We start from the raw sequence: 20,325 nt of genomic DNA, 5'->3' as shown, positions 1-20,325 counted from the left end.
AGAGGACAGTAGTGCATCTCTAACCGATTCGAGACATTGACACTGAGTAAATCAATTCGCTTTCTTTTACATCGAATGGATACGTAGGCCGCCAACAAATAATAACATTTACCCATTTCCACCTGTATATCCAGCAGCAGGCTTCCATCCATATACCTCCCATCAGAATCAACTACTCATCCTCTCGATCTTCAAATACATCCAACATGCACTGTAAAAGACAATCCACGGTAAAATCAAACATGCCACACTGAAAGCAAAACACATGTCGAATGCCCTTATTTTGCGATAGTGTATCGTGGTACATAGCATATTGCACGGATAAAGTACTATGACCTTCTTTTAAGAAAAAAAAAGACATCAAGATATTCTACTACACAGATTCGGCGACACAGAAGAAGAACATCAAGCATAAAGCCATTCAAAATGACCTGTTCTTGCCAGGGAACATGCCTCTCCCTCCACACACACACAAAACGTTTTAATAAAAAAGAAAAGAAAAAAGACATCTTCCCATAGCGCCATGCAAGAAAAAGGGGGGCCAACGAAAACGAAGATGAGAGGTATCATGAATCTACTGCTCAAAACATCGGGGAGCACAATAGTGAGACGAGAAGGGGAGGAAAAAGAAGGGGAAAAAACGATAGGGAAGAGACAGGTGTAAATATGAGCGCCCCAGAACCAACATTCTACAGCCAGGCCCCCTCATCCGCACCTCGCCAACTCAATTAGTCGGTATGCCCGTCGTTAAGAAGCATCTCCAGGATGATTTGTCTTCCTGGCAGCTCCGGGTGTGACATGGCAATCTTGACCGTCCCCTTGGAGATGTCACCGGCTGTCGACAGTCCACCATTGTGCCCATACACCTGTGCCGCCTGAGCCGCGTTGTCTCCCGTCGGTCCTCGCACCCCAAAGTCAATGATGCGCACGTCGCGTCCAGCAATAATCTGCCGTAGCCGGCCGTTGTCTGCATTCCGGACCTCGACATAGTCCTCATTGTACAGGATGAGGTACTGGCCGTACATGGTTGCGCCCTTGGCCTTCTTATGCTTGCCCGTGTATTCCATGATGAGAGTCCTGCTAATCTCACCATGCTTGTCGACATACACAGCGCAGTCTTCGTACGTAAGGATGAACTCGTTCTCGTTCAGCCGGAACATGCCCAGGGGATGTTGCTGTCGAATACGATCGGCAATATTGGCAATTGCCTGCGGCTTCAGATCCGGAATGGAGATAGGCTGCTTCTTGTCGAGCGTCAACATTTCAATTCCCTTGGCTGTGGAGACGGCGACATAGGTCTGGAATAAACTCAGGCCGAAGCATTCCGTGGGGAAGAAGAACTCGTCAAAGTCGCGGAACGTCTCGGTGCTTCCAGAGGCGCCCTTGCCTCTGCCGAAGAACCGCGACTTTTTCTCCGAAGACTTCTGCAGAATGGGCTCCAGAACCTTAAACATCGTGTTCAACCCTTCCTTTCTCTTGTGGAACAGTAGCGTCCTGTCCTTCATTCTTGCCGTGGCAAAGTATGTGACATCCTTGGCCAGTCTCTGGGGAGCCCTTCTAGGGTTGTCATTGACCGGCGGAGCGTACTCGGAAACAGGGGCTATCACGTCCAACGGATACGAGATCAGCGACCTGTCAGCAATGACAACGCACACGTTGAACTCTTCCAGAACCGCGATTTGCGTAACCCTGGCGATCTGAACCGTCTATTTCCCACCATGTCAGCTTTAAAATCTCTGAGGAAATGATCAGGTATACTTACTCGGGTCCAGCCGCGTGGATTCGAAGGATCGGCAATGTAGATGCCGTAGTCTGTTCCAATCGCAATGACGGCCTTGCCAAATGCTGAAAAGGCCGTGGCGCAGTTCACCTGGGCACGGCACACGGGGGCGACACCCTGTGCGGAGCCGAGCACGTCTTCCAATTCTTGAATTGCTCGGTCAAGCGGTGTCCCCTTGACAGGAACACCGGCAGATCTAGCATGAGGAGAGCTAATGTCGTAGTGAAAGGCAGCGTCGGCAAGGACACGCAGCCTAAAAGGCTCCGCGTTCTGGGAGAAGAGGGCCTTTGCGTGCATCGTCTTCGCCTCCACAATCTTTGAGCACCACTCTGCCCGGTCTCGGGCGGACGACGCATACAGCGTGTACACCTCATAACCCAGATGCTTGATCTTGAAGGGGTAAAGAATCTTGCCTTCAACATCGCTGGACGGGGTCGGCGTGAGCGTCGTCGCCGAACCAGTCGTGGAATTCGTCGCTGTGTGCTCCAGGCCTGGTCGAGCGGTGCTGTTGGTTGCCACTTTGCTGAGCTGCGTTGTTGATCCAGCTGCCGGCCCTACGGCAGTTGTCCTAGCTAAGGGAGCCGTAATGCCCTTTTGCTTGATGACGGGTTCATCGTTCATACTCTCCAGAAACAAAAGGGGCATCGGGATAGGCTGCTACGGTCAGCATTCGCGAACGGGAGTTGCAGTGCAGCTGAAATTGATACTTACCTCTCTGGAAACATCGTACTTCTTTTCTCCGGTGTCTCTTGCAACAACCAGCTTTGCCAGAATCAGATAGTGGTCAAACAGCAGGGCGTGCGTGTCGACCCATTTGATGCCGCTTGAGCTCAGCCTCTGCAGATCACCCTGAATGATCAGGGTTCTGCCAAGATGGTCCAGGTTCAGCACAGATTGCATGCCCGGGCGTAGAATGAGCATTCGATCGAGCTCCATCATCTCCACCCTCTTGTTGGTCTCGGCGACCTTGGCATCGCATTCCAACGTGACCACTCGAATCTCCTCAATGGCTTTCTTGAGGTTTGTCATCTCCTCGCTTTCCCCCGGCATCTTGCGCTCCACCGTTTCAAGTAAGAGGATATATCGTTGGAGACGCTGCAGCGGAGTGATGAGGAAATGGGTCCAGTCTTGCTTCAGGGAAGACTTGTGCTTCTGCTTGTCCTCCAGAAACTGCTTGAACAAAATGTTTCGACTAGCTTCTTTGCGAATCATGTAGGCGGCCCGAGGATATGCGGTCGCATACTCAATGTAGTCGTTTTTGGCCTTGCGAATCCACTCTCGGAAGATGTCGCTGAAGCCGACGATCCATGGACCCTGCTCCTGCTGTCGGTACTTGAGTTGCGCCAGGAGATGGTCTTTGTTGATGCGCAAGACTGTATCGAGCTTTCCAAAGACGGCAGAGAGGAACTTGTCACGCTTCTCAGGGCGGATAATGGGCGGCTCTCTTGCGCGCAGGTCGTCTCTGTACAGCGTGCGGAAGATGTCCAGCTGCTTGATGTAGGTCTCCTCGCCGGTGACGATTTCGTGCAAGATGTTTTGGCGCTCCACCTCCTTCTTTGGCCGGGATTCGATGTCCTCCTTGGTCAACTTGTAAAAGACGTGCCAGTCGTCCGCCGGCTTCTCCGTCAAGCCCTCGAGGTCCACCTTCTTGAGGGTGCGCATGCAATGGGTGGAATAGCAACGCCCGTGGATCTCCGTCTCATGTAGCTTGGGCGCATAGCACCCTGAGCCGGTCAACTGCCACAAAACTCCCGAGATGTGGCCAGAACCGAGCTTGACCCATTCTTCGTCGGGCAGAAGGACGCCGTAACGAAGCATGTAAGCGAGCACAGTGGAGCTGAGGGCCTCGGCATCAGCGACGTTCATAGTTGGGACTTTGAAAGTGAACATGATGGTGAGTGCCTCCTCAACAATCTTTTCTCTTAGGTCGAGCTCCCCTTCAGCCATCTCACGGACCCAGGCCTCAATGCCACTGAGCGCCCAGGGCTCTGGGCATCGCCTGAAGTCGGCGGGCGTCAGCTTCGATGGGATAAACTTCTTCTTCCTACCGCCAGAGGGGAGGGTGATGCTATCGAAGCCTCCTACCGGAGGAGTCATCCCGGCCTCATATTCGGTGATTGGTAGCCCTACTGGCACCTGCTGCTGCCTGGCCAACTTCCTGCGCTCCTCAGCCGCATCAGTCCGTGACCTCGCAGGTGCTTGCACTTGCGGCGTGTGACTGTACCCAGCCAGCGACACTGATCTCTCGGGCTGATGCGAATAGGTAGAGGGTACGGTGTAAAAGGTCTCTGGACTATCGAGTTGACTCCTCGAGTCTGTGCTTCTGGTATACGTATGATAGGCGGTGCGGCCGGTGAGCTGTCCAGACGTCATGGAGCTGGTGTCGGACCCTGGGGCCGGAGGGAGAGATGGCAGCGGCCGGTTCGTCAGGCCTGGATGATAGAAGAGGTCGTCATAATCGTCCTTGGTGGGTGACTCTGCTCCGCTGCGGTGCGAGTGAATGGAGACTCTCTCGTCGCCTTCGTCAAAGCTGAGTCGCTTGGCACGAGGAGCCTGCAGGCCGCCAGTGCCCCCGTAATCCACCTCGGCGGGTCGACTTTGCCCTGGCGTTGGTAAAGGCCGTGAGGATGCTGGGGAAAAGGAAGACGCCCCGTAATGCCCAACCTCATTCCCGTATGTGAGCTGACCTGCGTAACCTCCGCTGAGACCCCCCAGGTCCATGAAACCTCCATAATCACTGTCGCTGCTCTGATCCTGTTCTTCGGGCGGTGGAGGCAGAGGGTTGGACTGCGGCGGGTGCGCAATGGTGGGCGCATCGTTATATACAAAGGTGCTTCCACTGAACCGTCTTTCCTCCAGCTCGGCTTGCTGCATCGCCAGCACGCCGGCAGCACCCTCCAGATCATCAGAGTCATCTCCTTCATCGTAGATGGCTTGAGGCGCTGCCCTGCTGGACGTCCGGTGGGCGAGCGTCAGCTGGCCGTTTGACGGGATAGGAGAGGGGAGTGGGCGAGGTTCTGTCCGGCCATCTCCCCTTCCTAGTTCAGCTTCAATCTCCTGCATAATGCTCTCTTGGTCGAAGGGCTCGCCGTCGCGGTAATCGCGATGGGGCTGGGGAAGCGGGCGGCCGTTGGCGTCCCATGGAGTTGCTTCTTCGGGCAGATCGGCCATGGGCCGACTGGGTAGAGGGGCATTGGTCGGGTGCCTGATTATCCCGGGAGATCCCAGAGGCGGCATATACGGCGAGGCCAGCGAAGAACCCTGAGAGTCTGATCGAGTAGAGCGGGTATGGTAAACACCGCCTTCGGTGGGGTACGCTGGCATATGGGAGGTCGTCGGATATGGGGTTTGCGAGTTGGAGAAAGCAGCAGGGCTCGGGCTGCCGCCGTTGGAGCCGTACGCCTGATGCTGAGCGCCGTAGCCCGGAGAGGCGTATGCCGAGGACTGCGATTGGGACCCTGACATGGCGAACGAAGATGGGCTGGTGGGCATCGTCTGCTGGTACGAGGGGGATCGTGTCGGCGAGTGGGTGGGATACGGCACACCTGGCGACTGGGGCGGGAAGGATGGCGACGGCTGCCCAGCGCCGGTGCCGTAAGGCTGATCATGGCTGTTGCTGTATCCATGGTATGAGGTGTGACGCTGCGGCGCCGTGGGAGCGTAGGCGGCGGGGTTGTACGCCTGAGGGGCGTAGTTTGTCGGCGAGGGGCTGCCGTATGCGTTGTTGGAGCCGGACGAGGACGCAGAGTATCGCGACGCCACGGACTGGTGGTGGTACGGCACGTTGGTCGACTGGGAGCGGTGGAAGTTGGACGGCTGGGCAAACGTCTGCGGGTTGTAGACTTGGTGCGTGGGCGTCGGCGGCGGCTGCTCCTGCTGGTACTGGTGAGCGTATCCGGCCATGGCCGTGCTGGCAGACGAGCCAGGCGCTGGCCGGGCGGGCGGGTAGTTGGCCGGGCTCGAGATGAAGAGGTCGTCCTCGCCGGCGCTGGCAGACGGCCGGTGCGTCGAGGCGGCGCCGTAGCGGCCCTGGGCGTGGCCGTCGTAGTAGGTGCCGTCGTCGCCAGAGTTGAAGCTCGCCTGGCGGGTCATGCCGGGCTGCTCTGCGGGCTGCTGGCCAGCGACGGGATACTGGACCGGCGGGACATGCCCGTACCGGCGGCCTTCGTCGTTTCGAAAGGACATTCTGCACAGGCGGGTGCGGGTGCGGGTGCGAGTGCGGGCGAGGGCGCGAGAGCGTTCGGCGACAGCAGGAGGCGGCGGCGACGAGGGAGAAGCGCAGCAGCTGACGCCTTTTCTTCTGAGGGGTGTGTCTTGAGACGAGCCTCACGGGTCAACGTTATCGCGACAGCGTCGGAGAGCGAGCGACGGAGGAGGCCTTGTGTCGCATTGGGCGGCATCAACAGGCACGGGGTACAGTAGAGAGGTACAGGCTCAGGCTCAGGCTCTGGCGCAGGCGCAGGCACAGGCACAGGCACAGGCACAGCAAACGGGCGGGCAGGCTGTGTGCGTGCTGGGCCAGCAGGGCTGAGTGAAGGACTGCCCTCCGTCGTCTCCGAAAGGCTGACAGGACAGCGTCGACAGGTGGAGTTTTGGGCGAAACGGCTGCTGCTGTTGTTAAGCAGTTGAGTGCCGGCTCTCTGGCTGGTGCGAAGCGCCGCTATACGAACCGCAGGAGGTTCTTCGTCGGCAAGGTAGCGGAGAGGTGAGAGATGGTATCAGGACACCTTTGGAGCTGGTCGGATACCAGCAAGTCGGAAAGGAACCCGTTCGGCGCCCGTCAGCGGGAAATCCAGCTTCGATCAAGCCTCTGAGTGAGGAGGCTTACATTGACCAAATTGGTGGTTGGAGGGACGAGGGTCTGGCCACTTTGGGGCGCCCCGTTGACGCGGCGGCGTGTGTGCGCTGGAGGTCAGTTGCCAGGCCTGGAAACCGGGGGTCTGGCCCGCCTGGGGCCACGCTGGAGAGGCGCTGGAGAGGCGCTGGTAGGGCGCTGGTAGGGCGCCACAGTGCTCTCAACTCGCTCCCATTGAGGGTCAGGGTCTTGAAACCCAAACAGGAAATGGAGATTAGCAGGTGGGCGGTGTTCCGTGGACAATATCCATAGGTACGAACAGGTAGTACCTTACCTTACCTACTAGGTATATTTATATACATGTACTCGCTCAACATCCTGTTCTCCTTCTGCGGCTGTCATGTTCTCCGGGCATTTTCTTTTAGTACAAGATGTTCAGGCTACCTCGGGACCTTAGCATCGACATGTCAAAAGTCCCTTGAAAATACCTAAAAGATGCCATGGATGCAAAGCCCCAAACCACCCCACGGCGCAGCTCCTCCTCCTGCGTCCGCGAGGCGTCCGGTAATCGCACATCTACGGATCGACTAAAATTAATCATCGCTTACTGGCAACCTTGGCATCGTGCAAAGACGGGCATCTTCCGTGATTGGAAAAGGCAAACACGGGTTTTCAGCAAGAAAGCAAATGTGGAGGGCTATTTCTTTCTCCAAGACAACGGAGGGTCTAATACGAGGGCTGCCTCTCTGGGGCGTCGGATCGCCGAGCCAAAGTCAATGTATTACTAGACGACTATCTTGAACGTTGCCTCTCGAAGTCCCCGGAGTCGTGGAAAGACTCAATTGGGTGCGTTTGCTATTGGTACTTACCTGGTACTGTATCTCTCCGTACCTTGTCGTGGAGCGCGAGGCTTCGAGTACTTCGTATATACGAGGCAGTAAAGGCTCGAAAGGGGCTGTTGATGACGATCAGCACTGCCGCCGCTTGTACATGAGCTGCGGATATCGAAGGCGTCGTACCGAGCAGTACAGTGCGTATATCACCAGTCTCTTTTGTTTCTGATGACAATAGAGTGTTGAGTTGAGGCCCTTTTCATGGCTAGAATGGATGAGACGCCAAGATGCCTCTGTGTGCGTGCTCGCCCATTTACGCCGAGTCCATGCGCCGAAAAGGACCAATGCCTCTTGGCATCGACAGCAAATGGACTCTATCCCTTCTCTAATTTGCTGAGAATGGCGTTCGAAACTTGGTTGAAACGACAACACGCCATCAGGGGGGGCGAGGCCTACTACTAGTCAATGGGAGGCTGCTGCCCAAGCGATACGAGATTTGAGTTGCCTCCCCTGGAGGACGACAGGACCAATGCCAAGACCAACAAGAGTATCTGGCAGCTGAATTAGAGTAAAGGCCAGTGCTCGTGGTTCTACCCATTAAGAATGAAGTTTCCGGCCTGATTACCCCACGGACAATGCTTCCACACAATGGCAAGGCATTACTTGTATCGTGAGCCCCTGCTCTGCTCTTGGCAGGGCATTCAGCGTCTTACACAAGGGTCGAGCCTGGAGGTCTATAGCAGACTTACTTTCAGCTTGCCTAGAAAACGCCACGCATAACAATAATGTCGCCCATCAGCTCTCTTGTCTCTTATTTTACGTTAATCATGAGTCTGTTTGTTCCCGACTGACATCGTCACTCGTGCTGTAACTTCACCGAGACCCACCCGGAGCGCTCCGTGCCGCGGTCCCCCAAAGTATCGGGTTGCGTCTGCTTCTAATGTATATATACGCCGAAGAGAAAAGAGTGTCTGAATTCTCATTTGCATCCTTTTCGTGGTTGTGTATTCTGAGCTCGCTCTGAAATTGATCGGCTCGAGGCAGCGCAGGCTGATCTCAGCTTACCCACCGCAGGATGAGGAGAAACACGATGCTATTCCGGGACCTCTAGAGGTATGCCATCCGGATCGAGGTACATCACCATATCGGATAAAGATAGATCACGCTTCGGAATGAACAAACAGCCTATAGCTCAGAGTCAATAGCTGGCTGTCGCTGCCTCTTACATTTCACTTTTCACACTACATGGCTCATCTGAAGTCCTGCATGGTAGAAAGCTGCGTGACTACCTACATATCTACCTATATCAGAACGAGAAAGGTCGTGCCCTTATTCGCCCAAAGGCACCACGCCATTGTTAGTTTGTCTTGCGTACTGCATTCTCCATGCATGACCACGAAGGCTTCCGTGCCATGTTGTACCTCCCGTTGTCTTGGACGTCAATTAGAGACATGCAGCTCCCCCCTCACCGATTGCCACGTCAAGTGCCACGAGGCTTGGGGTTTCGGACGACTTCCCATCTTTAATCATTTTGGCTTCATACATCACCCATGTTGTCCCCTATACCCCTCTTCTCATCATGCCATCTCTCCCAAAAGATTCTAATTCCGATCGAGGTTCATTGCAAGCCTTAGTCTCTATCTTTCTGAAGGTTGCAAGACAAATTACAAGCTTGCGTCGTTGTGGTTACGCCTTGACACATCACCTCTCTTCATTCAGTGGTAACCACGTAGGACGTAATGGCTGTTGCACAATTACTCTTAGACAACCCTCTCGTTCTCTACACCATCCTCATCCTGCTTCTCTCAGTTGCCGTGACGCATTATCGAGGGAGATCACAGCATGGCTCTTTGCCTCCAGGACCTCCTGGGGAGCCAATCCTGGGCCACCTGCGCATCATCCCCACCGACAACCCAGAGTACTACTACATGCGAGCATCTCGAGAATACCGGTCCGATATACTGTCGTTCAACGTTCTAGGCCAATCCGTCATCGTCCTCAATTCCGTCCAGGCAGCTACCGACCTCCTCGACAAGCGCGGAGCCAATTACTGTGACCGCCCCCGATTCGTCTTATTCGAGGTCATGGGATGGCACAAGACGCTCACTTTTCTACGATGGGGCTCTTCGTTGAGATTGCACCGCCGGATACTGCAAAAGAACTTTCAGAAAAGCAACATTGGCAGGTACCGCTACTTGCAGGAACGAGAAGCGGTGGTGCTACTCAGGGGAATCATGGACAGGCCAGCTGCGTGGGAAACAGTCCTTCGGCGCTTCTCCACGGCTGTCGCTCTGGGCGTGGGCTTTGGCATCAAGATCGAGACGGATGACGACCCCCTCGTCCAAGTTGCTGCGGATGCGAGCTATGCGCTGGGACACGGAGGAGCTCCGGCCGGGACGCCAGTTGACTTCTTTCCATTGATGAGGTTCCTCCCCGGCTTTCTGCATGATCGATCCCTCAGATTTGCCAATCAATGGAGGTTTGCCATTGTCAGCCTGCGCAACAAGCCCTACGAAGCAATCATGGCGTCCAAAGCCCGAGTGCAATCGCTTGTGCAGGATATGCTCGACCAGCAGCGAAGCCAAGCCAAGCAAGGCCAAGCCCCTGAGATCACCGAGGAGGACATCAAGGGTGCCGGAGCGGCGGTGTTTGCAGCTGGTCAAGATACCACCTGGAGCACATTGGTCGTCTTCATACTCAACATGGTGCTGCATCCCGAAGTCCAGAGCAAAGCCCAGCGCGAGTTGGACCAAGTGGTAGGGCGAGATCGATTACCTACCTTTGACGACAGGCCCAACCTGCGATACATTGACTTCATTGTCCAAGAAACACTTCGATGGTGTCCTGTGAGCCCGATGGGAGTTCCCCATCGTTCGTTGAAAGACGACGTTTATGGCGACTTCTTCATACCTGCGGGCTCATTCGTATATGCCAATGCTCGTGCCATGACCCACGACGAAACGGTCTATCAGAACCCCGATGATTTCGACCCTGATCGCTATGTTCCACTGGAGGAGGGTGGCCGAGGAGAGCCACTCCCAAGAGGGCAATTTGGCTTTGGCAGAAGGATATGCATCGGGAAGCACTTTGCAGAGGCCACTGTTTGGATTGTGGTTGCCGTGATGTTGAGCACCATGCGCATCGAGAGGGAAAAGGATGCGGACGGAACAGAAATCCTGCCAGTGGTTGAGTTGACGAATGGCCTGACTAGTCATCCCAAGAGCTTTCCTTGCCGGATACGGGCCCGGGATGAGAAGAGCGCTGCCGTCATTCGGGACAAGCAGCTAGTATCGTCGTCATGAGTACGAGTTCGAGAAGGAGCAGTTCCGCTGCCGATGGCCTCGAGCAAAGCAGCCCTCATTGAAAACATGGCCGCGATTCTTGGATCCAGGCTGTGACACATCCAAAGCAACACACCAAGCGACGTTTGAGTACCCAGTGCTTGTTGGTGATCGAACGTGCCAAGTGACGAGTACGAAGCTGTAGAACCTTCAGAGTCGTTCCACGGCAGGGATGTTGATGCCCCTCACCCGCCAATCACGACAAGAGGAGGGGCTGATATTGACACGACAGATTGGCCACGGCCGAGCTCTTCCGCAGGTTTCTTGCCGTCTTTGGAGCGCCGTTCGCTGATGGTTTCCTGAATCGGATCGCCGTCCAAAGTTCAAAAGAGTGCTGCGGAATCGGTCTCCATTTGTCAGCCATCCATCAGCTTTGAAGCTGCCGGTTCTGGAGTGACACTTGAGTTTGTGCTGCAAGTCAGAATGACGCCAGTGACGCAGCGGGGCAAAGACGGAGCTTGGTGTAGGTTCTTGGTAGAGCTTCCGACAAGCTCCAGCGAAGGGCTCCCCCTCACTCCCCCAGCAAAAGCAACATGGACGCCCTCCCAAATTGTTAGCAGAAGCACGCAATGGCAGTAGCAGCAGTAGCATCAGAGTGTTCGGGCCATGTACCGGTCGCGATAGAAGAACGCTGGAAGAGGTGCCTCGGGCTCGGAACAGCCCCCACACGCTGCGACGAGCTGCTTTCGTAACTCCGGAGCCAAAAGCTGCCCTTTCGCTGGTCCGTTCCTCTTCAAAACTCTGTCCTCTCCACCTCTCCATCATCGTCATCAGTAGCCCGTTGCAACAATCGAAGCAATTGTAAACACAACCGCCAAAATGGTCAAAGCTGGTAAGACGCCTCCAGAGCCCAACACACACTACCGTCGCCCGGTTGCCAGAGACAGCGCCCTCCCCGGCTTTATACGTTCCATATCTCCATTTATAGATATGAGTAGCCGTCGCTAGTCGAGAGGGGGGGGGCATGCTGTGCTCATCCCTGAGCTCGTTTGAGGGGGTTTTTGTGCTCAGCCGGCGTCGTTGGAGAACGGGCCGCGCCGCAACCTTGATGGGCACAGCACACGAGAGTCCCTTGATGGCCTGGGCCTGGGGCTGTTTGCGCCGTCGCTGTCACCGTCACTGTCACAAGCAGCTGCATTGCATCTGGCTAACTCCGTGCTGCAGTCAGCGTTCTTCGAGGAGACTCCAAGGTCTCCGGCACCGTCGTCTTCGAGCAGGCTTCGGAGGGTGCCCCTACCACCATCACCTACGACATCACCGGCAACGACCCCAACGCGAAGCGTGGTTTCCACATCCACACCTTTGGTGACAACACCAACGGCTGCACCTCTGCCGGCCCTCACTGTAAGTCGCCTTCCAGAGCCCGGGAGTGCACCGGTCTCTCCATGGACCGCAGTTTGATCGTCAGGTTTTGCTGACTCGCCAACCAACCAATAGTCAACCCCTTCGGCAAGAACCACGGTGCTCCCACCGATGAGGTCCGCCACGTTGGCGATCTCGGCAACGTCGACACTGATGCTCAGGGCAACGCCAAGGGCACCATTACCGACAACCTGATCCAGCTGATCGGCCCCAACAGCGTCATTGGCGTAAGAAGCATCCTTTCAACCAATCTCGGTGGAATAAACATGCTAACGATGCATTGTGTAGCGCACCGTGGTCATTCACGCCGGCACCGACGACCTTGGCAAGGGCGACACCGAGGAGTCTCTCAAGACTGGCAACGCTGGCCCTCGTCCTGCCTGCGGTATGTGGCCCACTGATACCTCCTTGTGATCACTAAAGTACTAACATTGTCTTTCCAGGTGTCATTGGCATCTCCAACTAAGCTTGTCAAGATCCTGTAGCTACCGCATGCTCTACCAAAGCTTGTTGCAGATTGAACCAAATCCATTGAGCGACTGAGTACTTGTAGTTTGCCTCAACTTTGGTTAGCAGGTGTACGATACAGATAAAACAAAATAAAAAACCCATCTTCCAAGCAAAAGACTTGTCTCTTCACAGAGCGTTCAGACCTCTATCAGAGCTCGTGATTTAAGGTACTTTGGGCGAATGTGAACGACAGCCATCCATGGAGGGGTAATGCGAACAAGCGCCATTACATCACCAGACGCCTTGCTCGGGTTCTTGCTTCTAGTGTAGTCCGCCGGCTGCTTCCGTGGTTCAGCGCTGCCCGGAGCATTTAATCTAGATTCTGAGGCATTATGCTGTGTAACCTGTGCGAGTTTCAGATCAGGTAGGCAAATTGTAGCTGAAGGTATATCAGGTCACCAAATCCTGATTTTGCTGGTTGCCCTCCCCAAAAAGCCAACTTCCTGCTACCCATGAGCTACCCAACATTGAAGTCTCGACCCCGCGCCTCCAGCTCCCCGTCGCTTATTATTAGTCGCGCCGACTTCAGGGCCTCTCCAGCATTGCCAGCGCTGCCAATCCGCCACCAGGCAGCCTCAAAAAGTCCCCTGAACTCGTGCTGCGACCCCACAATGAAGCCACCCGGAACAATGCAAAGCTGTTGAGCTAACCCGCACTACCTGCGTGTTGGCTGGCGGCCTGACTCAACGAGCAGGTACTCCGTACTAGAGAGCCTCGGGACTTGACACCTTGCCTCAAAGGCACACGACAACTTGAAGTTGCCTCCTCCTTCATCAACGCTGCAGTCTGCTTCTCTGTTGCTCAATTCATCCTTCCAAACTTCATTTTGGCTCGGTAAATTCCCAGATATCTTGCCATTTCTTTCTCCGTCTCCCGCTCAGGTATGTATCAACCCCGCGGTGCTCCAGAGATCGCCACCTTGCTGTCCTCTCCATGTGTCCCTCTTGCTCCCCACGGCAGTGACAACTACGAAGTCATTCCGTGTCTTTCAGATGTCACAGAGGTGGTTTAGATGCAGTGCCATCCATGAACACTTTGAATCTTTCCACATTCGTGGCAATTGACGTCTCAATCCGTCGTCCATACTTCACAACATCTACCTCCTTGCAACAATATCTCGGCAACAATTACAAAGCACTCCTCCCAAAGGCAGCCTTCTTGCTAACTTGAAGCGATTCAAATAGGTCTCCCCCTTGTCTCCTCCCTCCCGGCCCATCATGTCCAAGACCTTCTTCGGCAATGTCAAGAGTGTCTTGAGCGGCGACACTCTGGTCCTCACCAGCGCCAACAATCCCGCGGCCGAACGCACATTTTCCCTTGCCTACGTTTCGGCCCCTCACCTCAAGCGAGAGGGAGACGAGCCATTTGCCTTCCAATCCCGCGAATACCTTCGAAATCTCGTGGTGGGCAAGCCCGTTCAATGCACAGTCCTCTATACCATTCCCACGACCGGCAGGGAGTTTGGCACTGCTCAGCTCAAGGACGGAACTCTCCTGCCCGATGAGCTTGTCAAGGCCGGTTGGGTCAAGGTCCGTGAGGACGCTGGCCGCAAGGAAGAGTCGGAGGAGCTTCTCGATAGGCTAGAGAAGCTTCGTGCTCTGGAATCCGAGGCCAAGGGCGCCTCCAAGGGGCTCTGGTCGGGCACCGACGGCACCATCGAGGTACAGAATGACCTGGGTGGCCCCGAGTTCCTGACGCAGTGGAAGGGCAAGACCGTGGATGGCATCGTCGAGAGGGTGTTGAGCGGTGATCGTCTGTTGGTCCGACTGCTGCTGTCCGATAAGAAACACGTTCAGCCCCTGACCCTCCTTGCCGGTATCCGGACTCCGTCCACCGAGCGCACGCTTCCTTCCACGGGTGCTACGCAGCCTGCCGAGGAATACGGAAACGAGGCCAAAGCGTTCGTTGAGTCAAGACTGCTTCAGCGACAGGTCAAGGTCGAGATTGTCGGCGCCAGCGCCCAGGGACAGCTCATTGCCAGCGTCATCCACCCCCGAGGCAACATTGCCGAGTTCCTGCTTCAAGAGGGACTGGCCAGGTGTAACGACTTCCACTCCACTATGCTTGGAGAGAAGATGGCACCTCTGAGAGCCGCCGAGAAGCAGGCTCAGGCCAAGAAGCTCCGCCTACACAGGCATCACGTGGCCAAGGCAGACGCTGGAACCAACGAGATGGTTGTCACCAAGATCATTGGCGCTGATACGATCATGGTCAAGGGCAAGAACGACAACACGGAGAAGAGGATCAGCTTCAGCAGCATCCGAGGGCCTCGCACCAACGAGCCCTCGGAGAGCCCCTTCAGAGACGAGGCCAAGGAGTTTGTGAGATCAAGGCTCATCGGCAAGCACGTCAAGGTGAGCGTCGACGGAACCAAGCCCGCTTCCGAGGGCTTCGAGGCCAGGGATGTGGCCACCGTCACCGAGAAGGGAAAGAACATTGGTCTTGCGCTGGTGGAAGCCGGACTGGCCTCTGTCATTCGACACCGGAAAGATGATACCGACAGGGCGCCCAACTATGATGAGCTGCTTGCGGCTCAGGAGAAGGCCAAGGAGGAGAAGAAGGGCATGTGGTCCGGCAAGCCCCAAAAGGCCAAGCAGTACCTGGACCTCTCAGAAAACACACAAAAGGCAAAGATTATGCTCGCCACGCTGCAGCGACAGAAGAAGGTGCCTGCCATTGTCGACTTCTGCAAGGCCGGCTCTCGATTCACCATTCTCATCCCGCGCGAGAACGTCAAGCTGACGTTGGTTCTGGGCGGCATCCGCGCCCCCAGGGCCCCTCGCGCCGATGGACAAGGCGGCGAGCCGTTTGGCAAGGAGGCCCTCGACCTGGCCAACCGACGATGCAACCAGCGAGACTGCGAGGTGGACATCCACGACATGGACAAGGTCGGCGGCTTCATTGGCAGTCTGTACATTGGCCGCGAGAACTTTGCCAAGGTGCTGGTCGAGGAGGGCCTGGCTTCGGTGCACGCCTACTCTGCCGAAAAGTCGGGTAACGCTGCCGAGCTGTTCGCGGCGGAGAAGAGGGCAAAGGAGGCCAGAAAGGGCATGTGGCATGACTACGATCCTTCGCAGGAGGAGAACGCCGAGGAGGAGTCTGGCGAGGCCGACGCGCCCGAGGCCGAAGTCACACTGGACAAGAAGCCCGCCGATTACCGAGACGTCATCATCACCAGCATTGACGGCAACGGCAAGCTCAAGATCCAGGAGATTGGAAAGGGCACGGCCGCGCTGGAGTCCCTGATGAGCGACTTCCGCAAGTTCCACATCGATTCCAAGAACAACAAGCCCCTGGCGGAGGCTCCCAAGACTGGCGAGTTTGTGTCTGCCAAGTTCTCGGCCGACGACCAATGGTACCGTGCGCGAGTCCGGGCCAACGACCGCACAGCCAAGATGTCCGAGGTCATCTACGTCGACTACGGCAACACGGAGAAGGTGCCCTGGTCCAGCCTGCGATCCCTAGACCAGTCTCAGTTTGGTGTGCAGAGGCTCAAGGCCCAAGCCATTGACGCATCGCTGTCGTTTGTCCAGCTGCCCACGGGCGCCCATTACTTTAGCGAGGCCATTGCCTTTATCGCTGATCTGACCGAGGGCAGGCGGCTGGTTGGCAACTTTGACTATGTCGATAGCAAGGAGAACGTCAGCTACATCACGCTGTACGACACCAAGGCGGACGGCTCTCTGCCCGGACCCAACGACTCCATTAACAAGGAGATTGTGGCGAGCGGATACGGCATGGTGCCCAAGAAGCTCAAGTCATGGGAGCGCAGCAAGGCTTTTGAATCATACCTGAAGCACTTGAGAGAGGTTGAGAGCCAGGCGAAGCAGGACAGGCTGGGCATGTGGGAGTATGGTGACATTACTGAGGACTAAGAGGCGAATGTCATGGCTTGTTCATTCTTGTTTGAAAGGAGGTTTGTAAGGAAAGGGGAAAATATCTTTCATAGTTTATTCGGCATCAAGCGAAAAATGGCATTTCGATGGTGATTTTCTGGGCAAAAGATGGAGTTGAAATCTATGTTCAATTCTTGTTGGTCTTTGGCATTGAAGTGATGGGGAAGAGAAACGACTGTGGTGTGTAATAGTCGAAGTGTCGAAAGCATCGGAAGAAGCCGATATGGACACTACACCAAGAAGCGACCCCGTGATGTCAGCCTCTACTAGTAAGTATGTGCATGCAGGCGAATCATGAGCAAGGCTGCTATGATGCAACATGCCGACTGTTTCCGCATCACAACCCCTGACGAGGCAATTGAGGGTCACCTTTGCTTGGGATAATACGGAAATAGCACAAGAAACGAAGACACAGTAGGTATTAAGAGGACCATTTGGTATTGTTGCCTAGGTATGTAGGTACCTAATCAAAGGCCGGCTGCAAATAATAACGATCTCGACCCGAATGTGTTACAAATGGCCGGGCGAGAGGCCGGATCTTCTAGAAGTACGGACACGGTAGTCCGACTCCGAGCGAAGCGGATGGATGTGATGCGATGCTGCTTGCGCTGATCGGACTGATGACATAACATTGATGGGGGATTTGGAGAGGGCTCTCTCAGCCAGTCAAAAGGTTCCCTCAAAGTTCCTGCCGACCCGGCCTTTTTCGGTGGAGTCGGAGGAGAGAAGAGGTGAAATGATGTTTAAATAAGTGGCACGTTTTCGAGGAGTGGCCACCGATGCGTCGGATGTTGGTATAAGGTACTTGTACCTGTACGGTATTACTAGGTAGGTACCTGGAAAGGTAGAATCAGTTTTGGCTGGTGGGTTGATTCAAATTATTATGCGAGGGTGACAAACCAAGGGGCGAACAAAACAAAGACACAGGAGAGTTTGGTTCAAGGCATGGCCATGCTGGGAACTTTGGGAACTTCCTAGGCTTAATAACCCCCCTCCAACAAAGCCTTGCTTGCTCTTTGCCTAGGTATTACCTACCTAGGTTGCCTACCTACCTAGTAGTAGCTTATGGAATGGCCTCACCCTCAACAAGCGGCCGGTGGGCCGGCATGACTTAACTGGCCCCGCTCTTTCGTGGGCAACGGAAGGGGGGCGAAACAGTTGATGAGCTGGTGATGGATGCCTTTTTGCTGCGTTTGCCTGTACTGTCCTGAGCTAGTAGTACCTGCAACAAGAGGTGGTGCGTGTGTGTGTGTGTGTGTATGTGTGTGTCCGTAATACTGGAGTAGGCAAGGCAGGTAGACAGTACTGTAGGCGTAGGTGGTACATGCATGGCATGACGTTAGGTAGGTACCTTATATATCATCTCTGGCTTCCCCGGCGCTTCTTTTGTTTCTACCCTCATTCTTCTTTCTCTTCTCCATAATACCCTGCTCTTTGCAACACCACGCTCTCTTCTCTCACGATACAGAGAAGGCAAATAAAAACACAACCTTTATTCTACACCTGTTCTCAATTAGTCAATATTCTCTCCTCGCACATTCACAATGAGCTCCTCTCTTGACCAGCTCAAGGCCACTGGCACCGTACGTTCCCTCACTTTTCCCCCCTCTCCCCCCTCTCTGACTCTGCCCTCTGCCGCTGTCTCTTCCTCCGTCTACCCCGCCAAAGCATTGCGCAACAGCAACGACGTTATGGTTTTACCCCTCCAACAAAGGGGAACCAGAGGGGGGGCAAAATGTGACGCCCGGCTTCTGTGCTGCGCTGCGGTGAGGCGCGGAGGAATGGCATCGGCAATTGCGCAATTGGCTCTTGCTTGATCGATGAGGATTGTAAGGATTCGAGAGTGCTGACAATTGGATTCTGTTTCCGTGTTGAAACAGGTTGTCGTCTCTGACACTGGTAATTCCCGCACCATCCGCCCTCATGTCTCCTGATGCTTGGAGCTTGGCTAACTCTTTTTTTTTTTTTTTTGCTTTGCGATAGGTGACTTTGCTGGTTAGTCTCTCTCAACCTCCCTCGCTCCTGTGCAGTTCTCTCTGCTGTTTCTTCTCCTTCAAGGAGAACCCGAAGCTGGCTTCGACTACGAGACACGCCAGCAGCAACAGCAGCAGCAGCAGCAGCAGCTCCAGCTCTCGTCTCTGCCTGATTCGATTTCCGATGCAAACAGAACAGCTGACATGGACAAAACCGCGCAGCCATCGCCAAGTACAAGCCCCAGGATGCCACCACCAACCCCTCCCTCATCCTGGCCGCCTCCAAGAAGCCCGAGTACGCCAAGCTGATAGACGTCGCCATCGACTACGCCAAGCAGAAGGGCGGCGACATTGAGCAGCAGGTCGACGATGCCCTCGACCGCCTGCTGGTCGAGTTCGGCAAGGAGATTCTCAAGATTGTTCCCGGCAAGGTCTCCACCGAGGTCGACGCCCGGTTCTCCTTTGACACCAAGGCCTCTGTCGACAAGGCCCTCCACATTATCGAGGTAAGGCAATTGGACCATGAAGCATCATCAAAAAAACTGGCCGAGAAGAATGGAAAGCTAATCATCATCATCGCCCAATACACAGCTCTACAAGGAGCTCGGCATCCCCAAGGAGCGCGTCCTCATCAAGATCGCCTCCACCTGGGAGGGCATCAAGGCCGCCGAGATCCTGCAGCGCGACCACGGCATCAACTGCAACCTGACGCTCATGTTCTCCCTGCCCCAGGCCATCGGCGCCGCCGAGGCCGGCGCCTTCCTCATCTCCCCCTTCGTTGGCCGCATCCTCGACTGGTTCAAGGCGAGCACCAAGAAGGACTACTCCAAGGAGGAGGACCCCGGTGTCGCCTCCGTCAAGAGCATCTTCAACTACTACAAGAAGTTTGGCTACAAGACCATTGTCATGGGTGCCTCGTTCCGCAACACGGGCGAGATTACCGAGCTCGCTGGCTGCGACTACCTGACCATTTCTGTAAGAAACCGCCCCCCCTTCCTTTCATTTCTTCTTTCTGTCCAACCCTGAAATCCAGGGGTTTTTTTTTTTTTTTTTTTTTCTCAAAGTCTACTTGTTTGCTGACATGTGATGTGTGAACCACACAGCCCAACCTGCTCGAGGAGCTCCTCAACTCCACCGAGCCCGTCCCCAAGAAGCTCGACGCCGCCGCCGCTGCCTCCCTTAACATTGAGAAGAAGTCGTACATCAACGACGAGTCCCTGTTCCGCTTCGACTTCAACGAGGACCAGATGGCCGTCGAGAAGCTGCGCGAGGGCATCAGCAAGTTTGCCGCCGACGCCGTCACCCTCAAGGACATTCTGAGGCAGAAGCTGTCTGCTTAAGCTAAGCAATTCTCAAGGAGTGTAAATTGGTGTCAAGGAGAGGAGGGGGGCAGTAAGTTGTGGAGGACTGCCTGAACGCTCTGAATGGCAGTCTTCCAAAACAGATTGGAGAGATTCGTGTTTGGCTGCGGCTGTTTGAATGAAAACTAGATTGAGATTGGACCCGTGGCTTGTGCGTATCTACGTCGAAAAAGCACTAATAAAAATCAGTAAAATGGGAATGAATGTGCTGCCAATGGAGCATGTGTCTTGTGCTTGATTTATCATGGTCCCGTCGTGTCGTATTCACGATGTAGCTGTACAGGCTATATAAGACCTTTCCTTGCGATATCCAAACCCTGTAGAACATGATCTCCATATTGACTCATATCGTACAGCCAGTCCTCGTGAATCAAACAATGTAAAGAAATGAAGGAATCAACGCCGTCAGTGCTGTTCATGTAGAGAAATCCGAGGTATTATATATATATCCATCCAGCAAGTATATCCCAAATC

The 20,325-nt window shown here is 55.0% G+C and overlaps 5 protein-coding genes across 5 annotated transcripts; 4 read left to right on the top strand and 1 right to left on the bottom strand.

Annotated features, from left to right (window-relative positions):
- Nucleotides 1-728: 728 nt before the first annotated feature.
- TRIREDRAFT_123030 (uncharacterized protein) lies at nucleotides 729-5,965 on the bottom strand (the record flags this gene model as incomplete). The annotated part of the gene is made up of 3 exons (XM_006967373.1): nucleotides 729-1,706; nucleotides 1,763-2,434; nucleotides 2,492-5,965. The coding sequence occupies 3 exons, from the start codon at nucleotides 5,963-5,965 to the stop codon at nucleotides 729-731; spliced, it is 5,124 nt and encodes a 1,707-aa protein (XP_006967435.1).
- A 3,182-nt stretch (nucleotides 5,966-9,147) lies between these two features.
- On the top strand, nucleotides 9,148-10,710 carry TRIREDRAFT_109811 (uncharacterized protein; the record flags this gene model as incomplete). Its single annotated transcript, XM_006967480.1, has 1 exon — nucleotides 9,148-10,710. The coding sequence occupies one exon, from the start codon at nucleotides 9,148-9,150 to the stop codon at nucleotides 10,708-10,710; it is 1,563 nt and encodes a 520-aa protein (XP_006967542.1).
- An 826-nt stretch (nucleotides 10,711-11,536) lies between these two features.
- Nucleotides 11,537-12,732, top strand: sod1 (Copper/Zinc superoxide dismutase). The gene is made up of 5 exons (XM_006967479.1): nucleotides 11,537-11,581; nucleotides 11,914-12,093; nucleotides 12,187-12,338; nucleotides 12,400-12,496; nucleotides 12,555-12,732. The coding sequence occupies exons 1-5, from the start codon at nucleotides 11,569-11,571 to the stop codon at nucleotides 12,575-12,577; spliced, it is 465 nt and encodes a 154-aa protein (XP_006967541.1). The 5' UTR covers nucleotides 11,537-11,568; the 3' UTR covers nucleotides 12,578-12,732.
- Nucleotides 12,733-13,838: 1,106 nt separating this feature from the next.
- Nucleotides 13,839-16,501, top strand: TRIREDRAFT_80200 (uncharacterized protein; the record flags this gene model as incomplete). The annotated part of the gene is made up of 1 exon (XM_006967478.1): nucleotides 13,839-16,501. One exon carries the CDS (start codon nucleotides 13,839-13,841, stop codon nucleotides 16,494-16,496), a length of 2,658 nt encoding a protein of 885 aa, XP_006967540.1. The 3' UTR covers nucleotides 16,497-16,501.
- Nucleotides 16,502-17,960: 1,459 nt separating this feature from the next.
- On the top strand, nucleotides 17,961-19,898 carry TRIREDRAFT_123026 (uncharacterized protein). Its single transcript, XM_006967477.1, has 6 exons — nucleotides 17,961-18,100; nucleotides 18,398-18,416; nucleotides 18,501-18,512; nucleotides 18,713-18,996; nucleotides 19,082-19,465; nucleotides 19,594-19,898. Exons 1-6 carry the CDS (start codon nucleotides 18,062-18,064, stop codon nucleotides 19,828-19,830), a joined length of 975 nt encoding a protein of 324 aa, XP_006967539.1. The 5' UTR covers nucleotides 17,961-18,061; the 3' UTR covers nucleotides 19,831-19,898.
- The last annotated feature ends 427 nt before the right edge of the window (nucleotides 19,899-20,325 follow it).

The sequence above is a fragment of the Trichoderma reesei genome (assembly GCF_000167675.1).
Source record: "Trichoderma reesei QM6a unplaced genomic scaffold TRIREscaffold_17, whole genome shotgun sequence".
Lineage (NCBI taxonomy): Eukaryota > Fungi > Ascomycota > Sordariomycetes > Hypocreales > Hypocreaceae > Trichoderma > Trichoderma reesei.
Note: the sequence above shows the minus strand (reverse complement) of the source record. Positions and strands in the feature narration are given on the sequence as shown.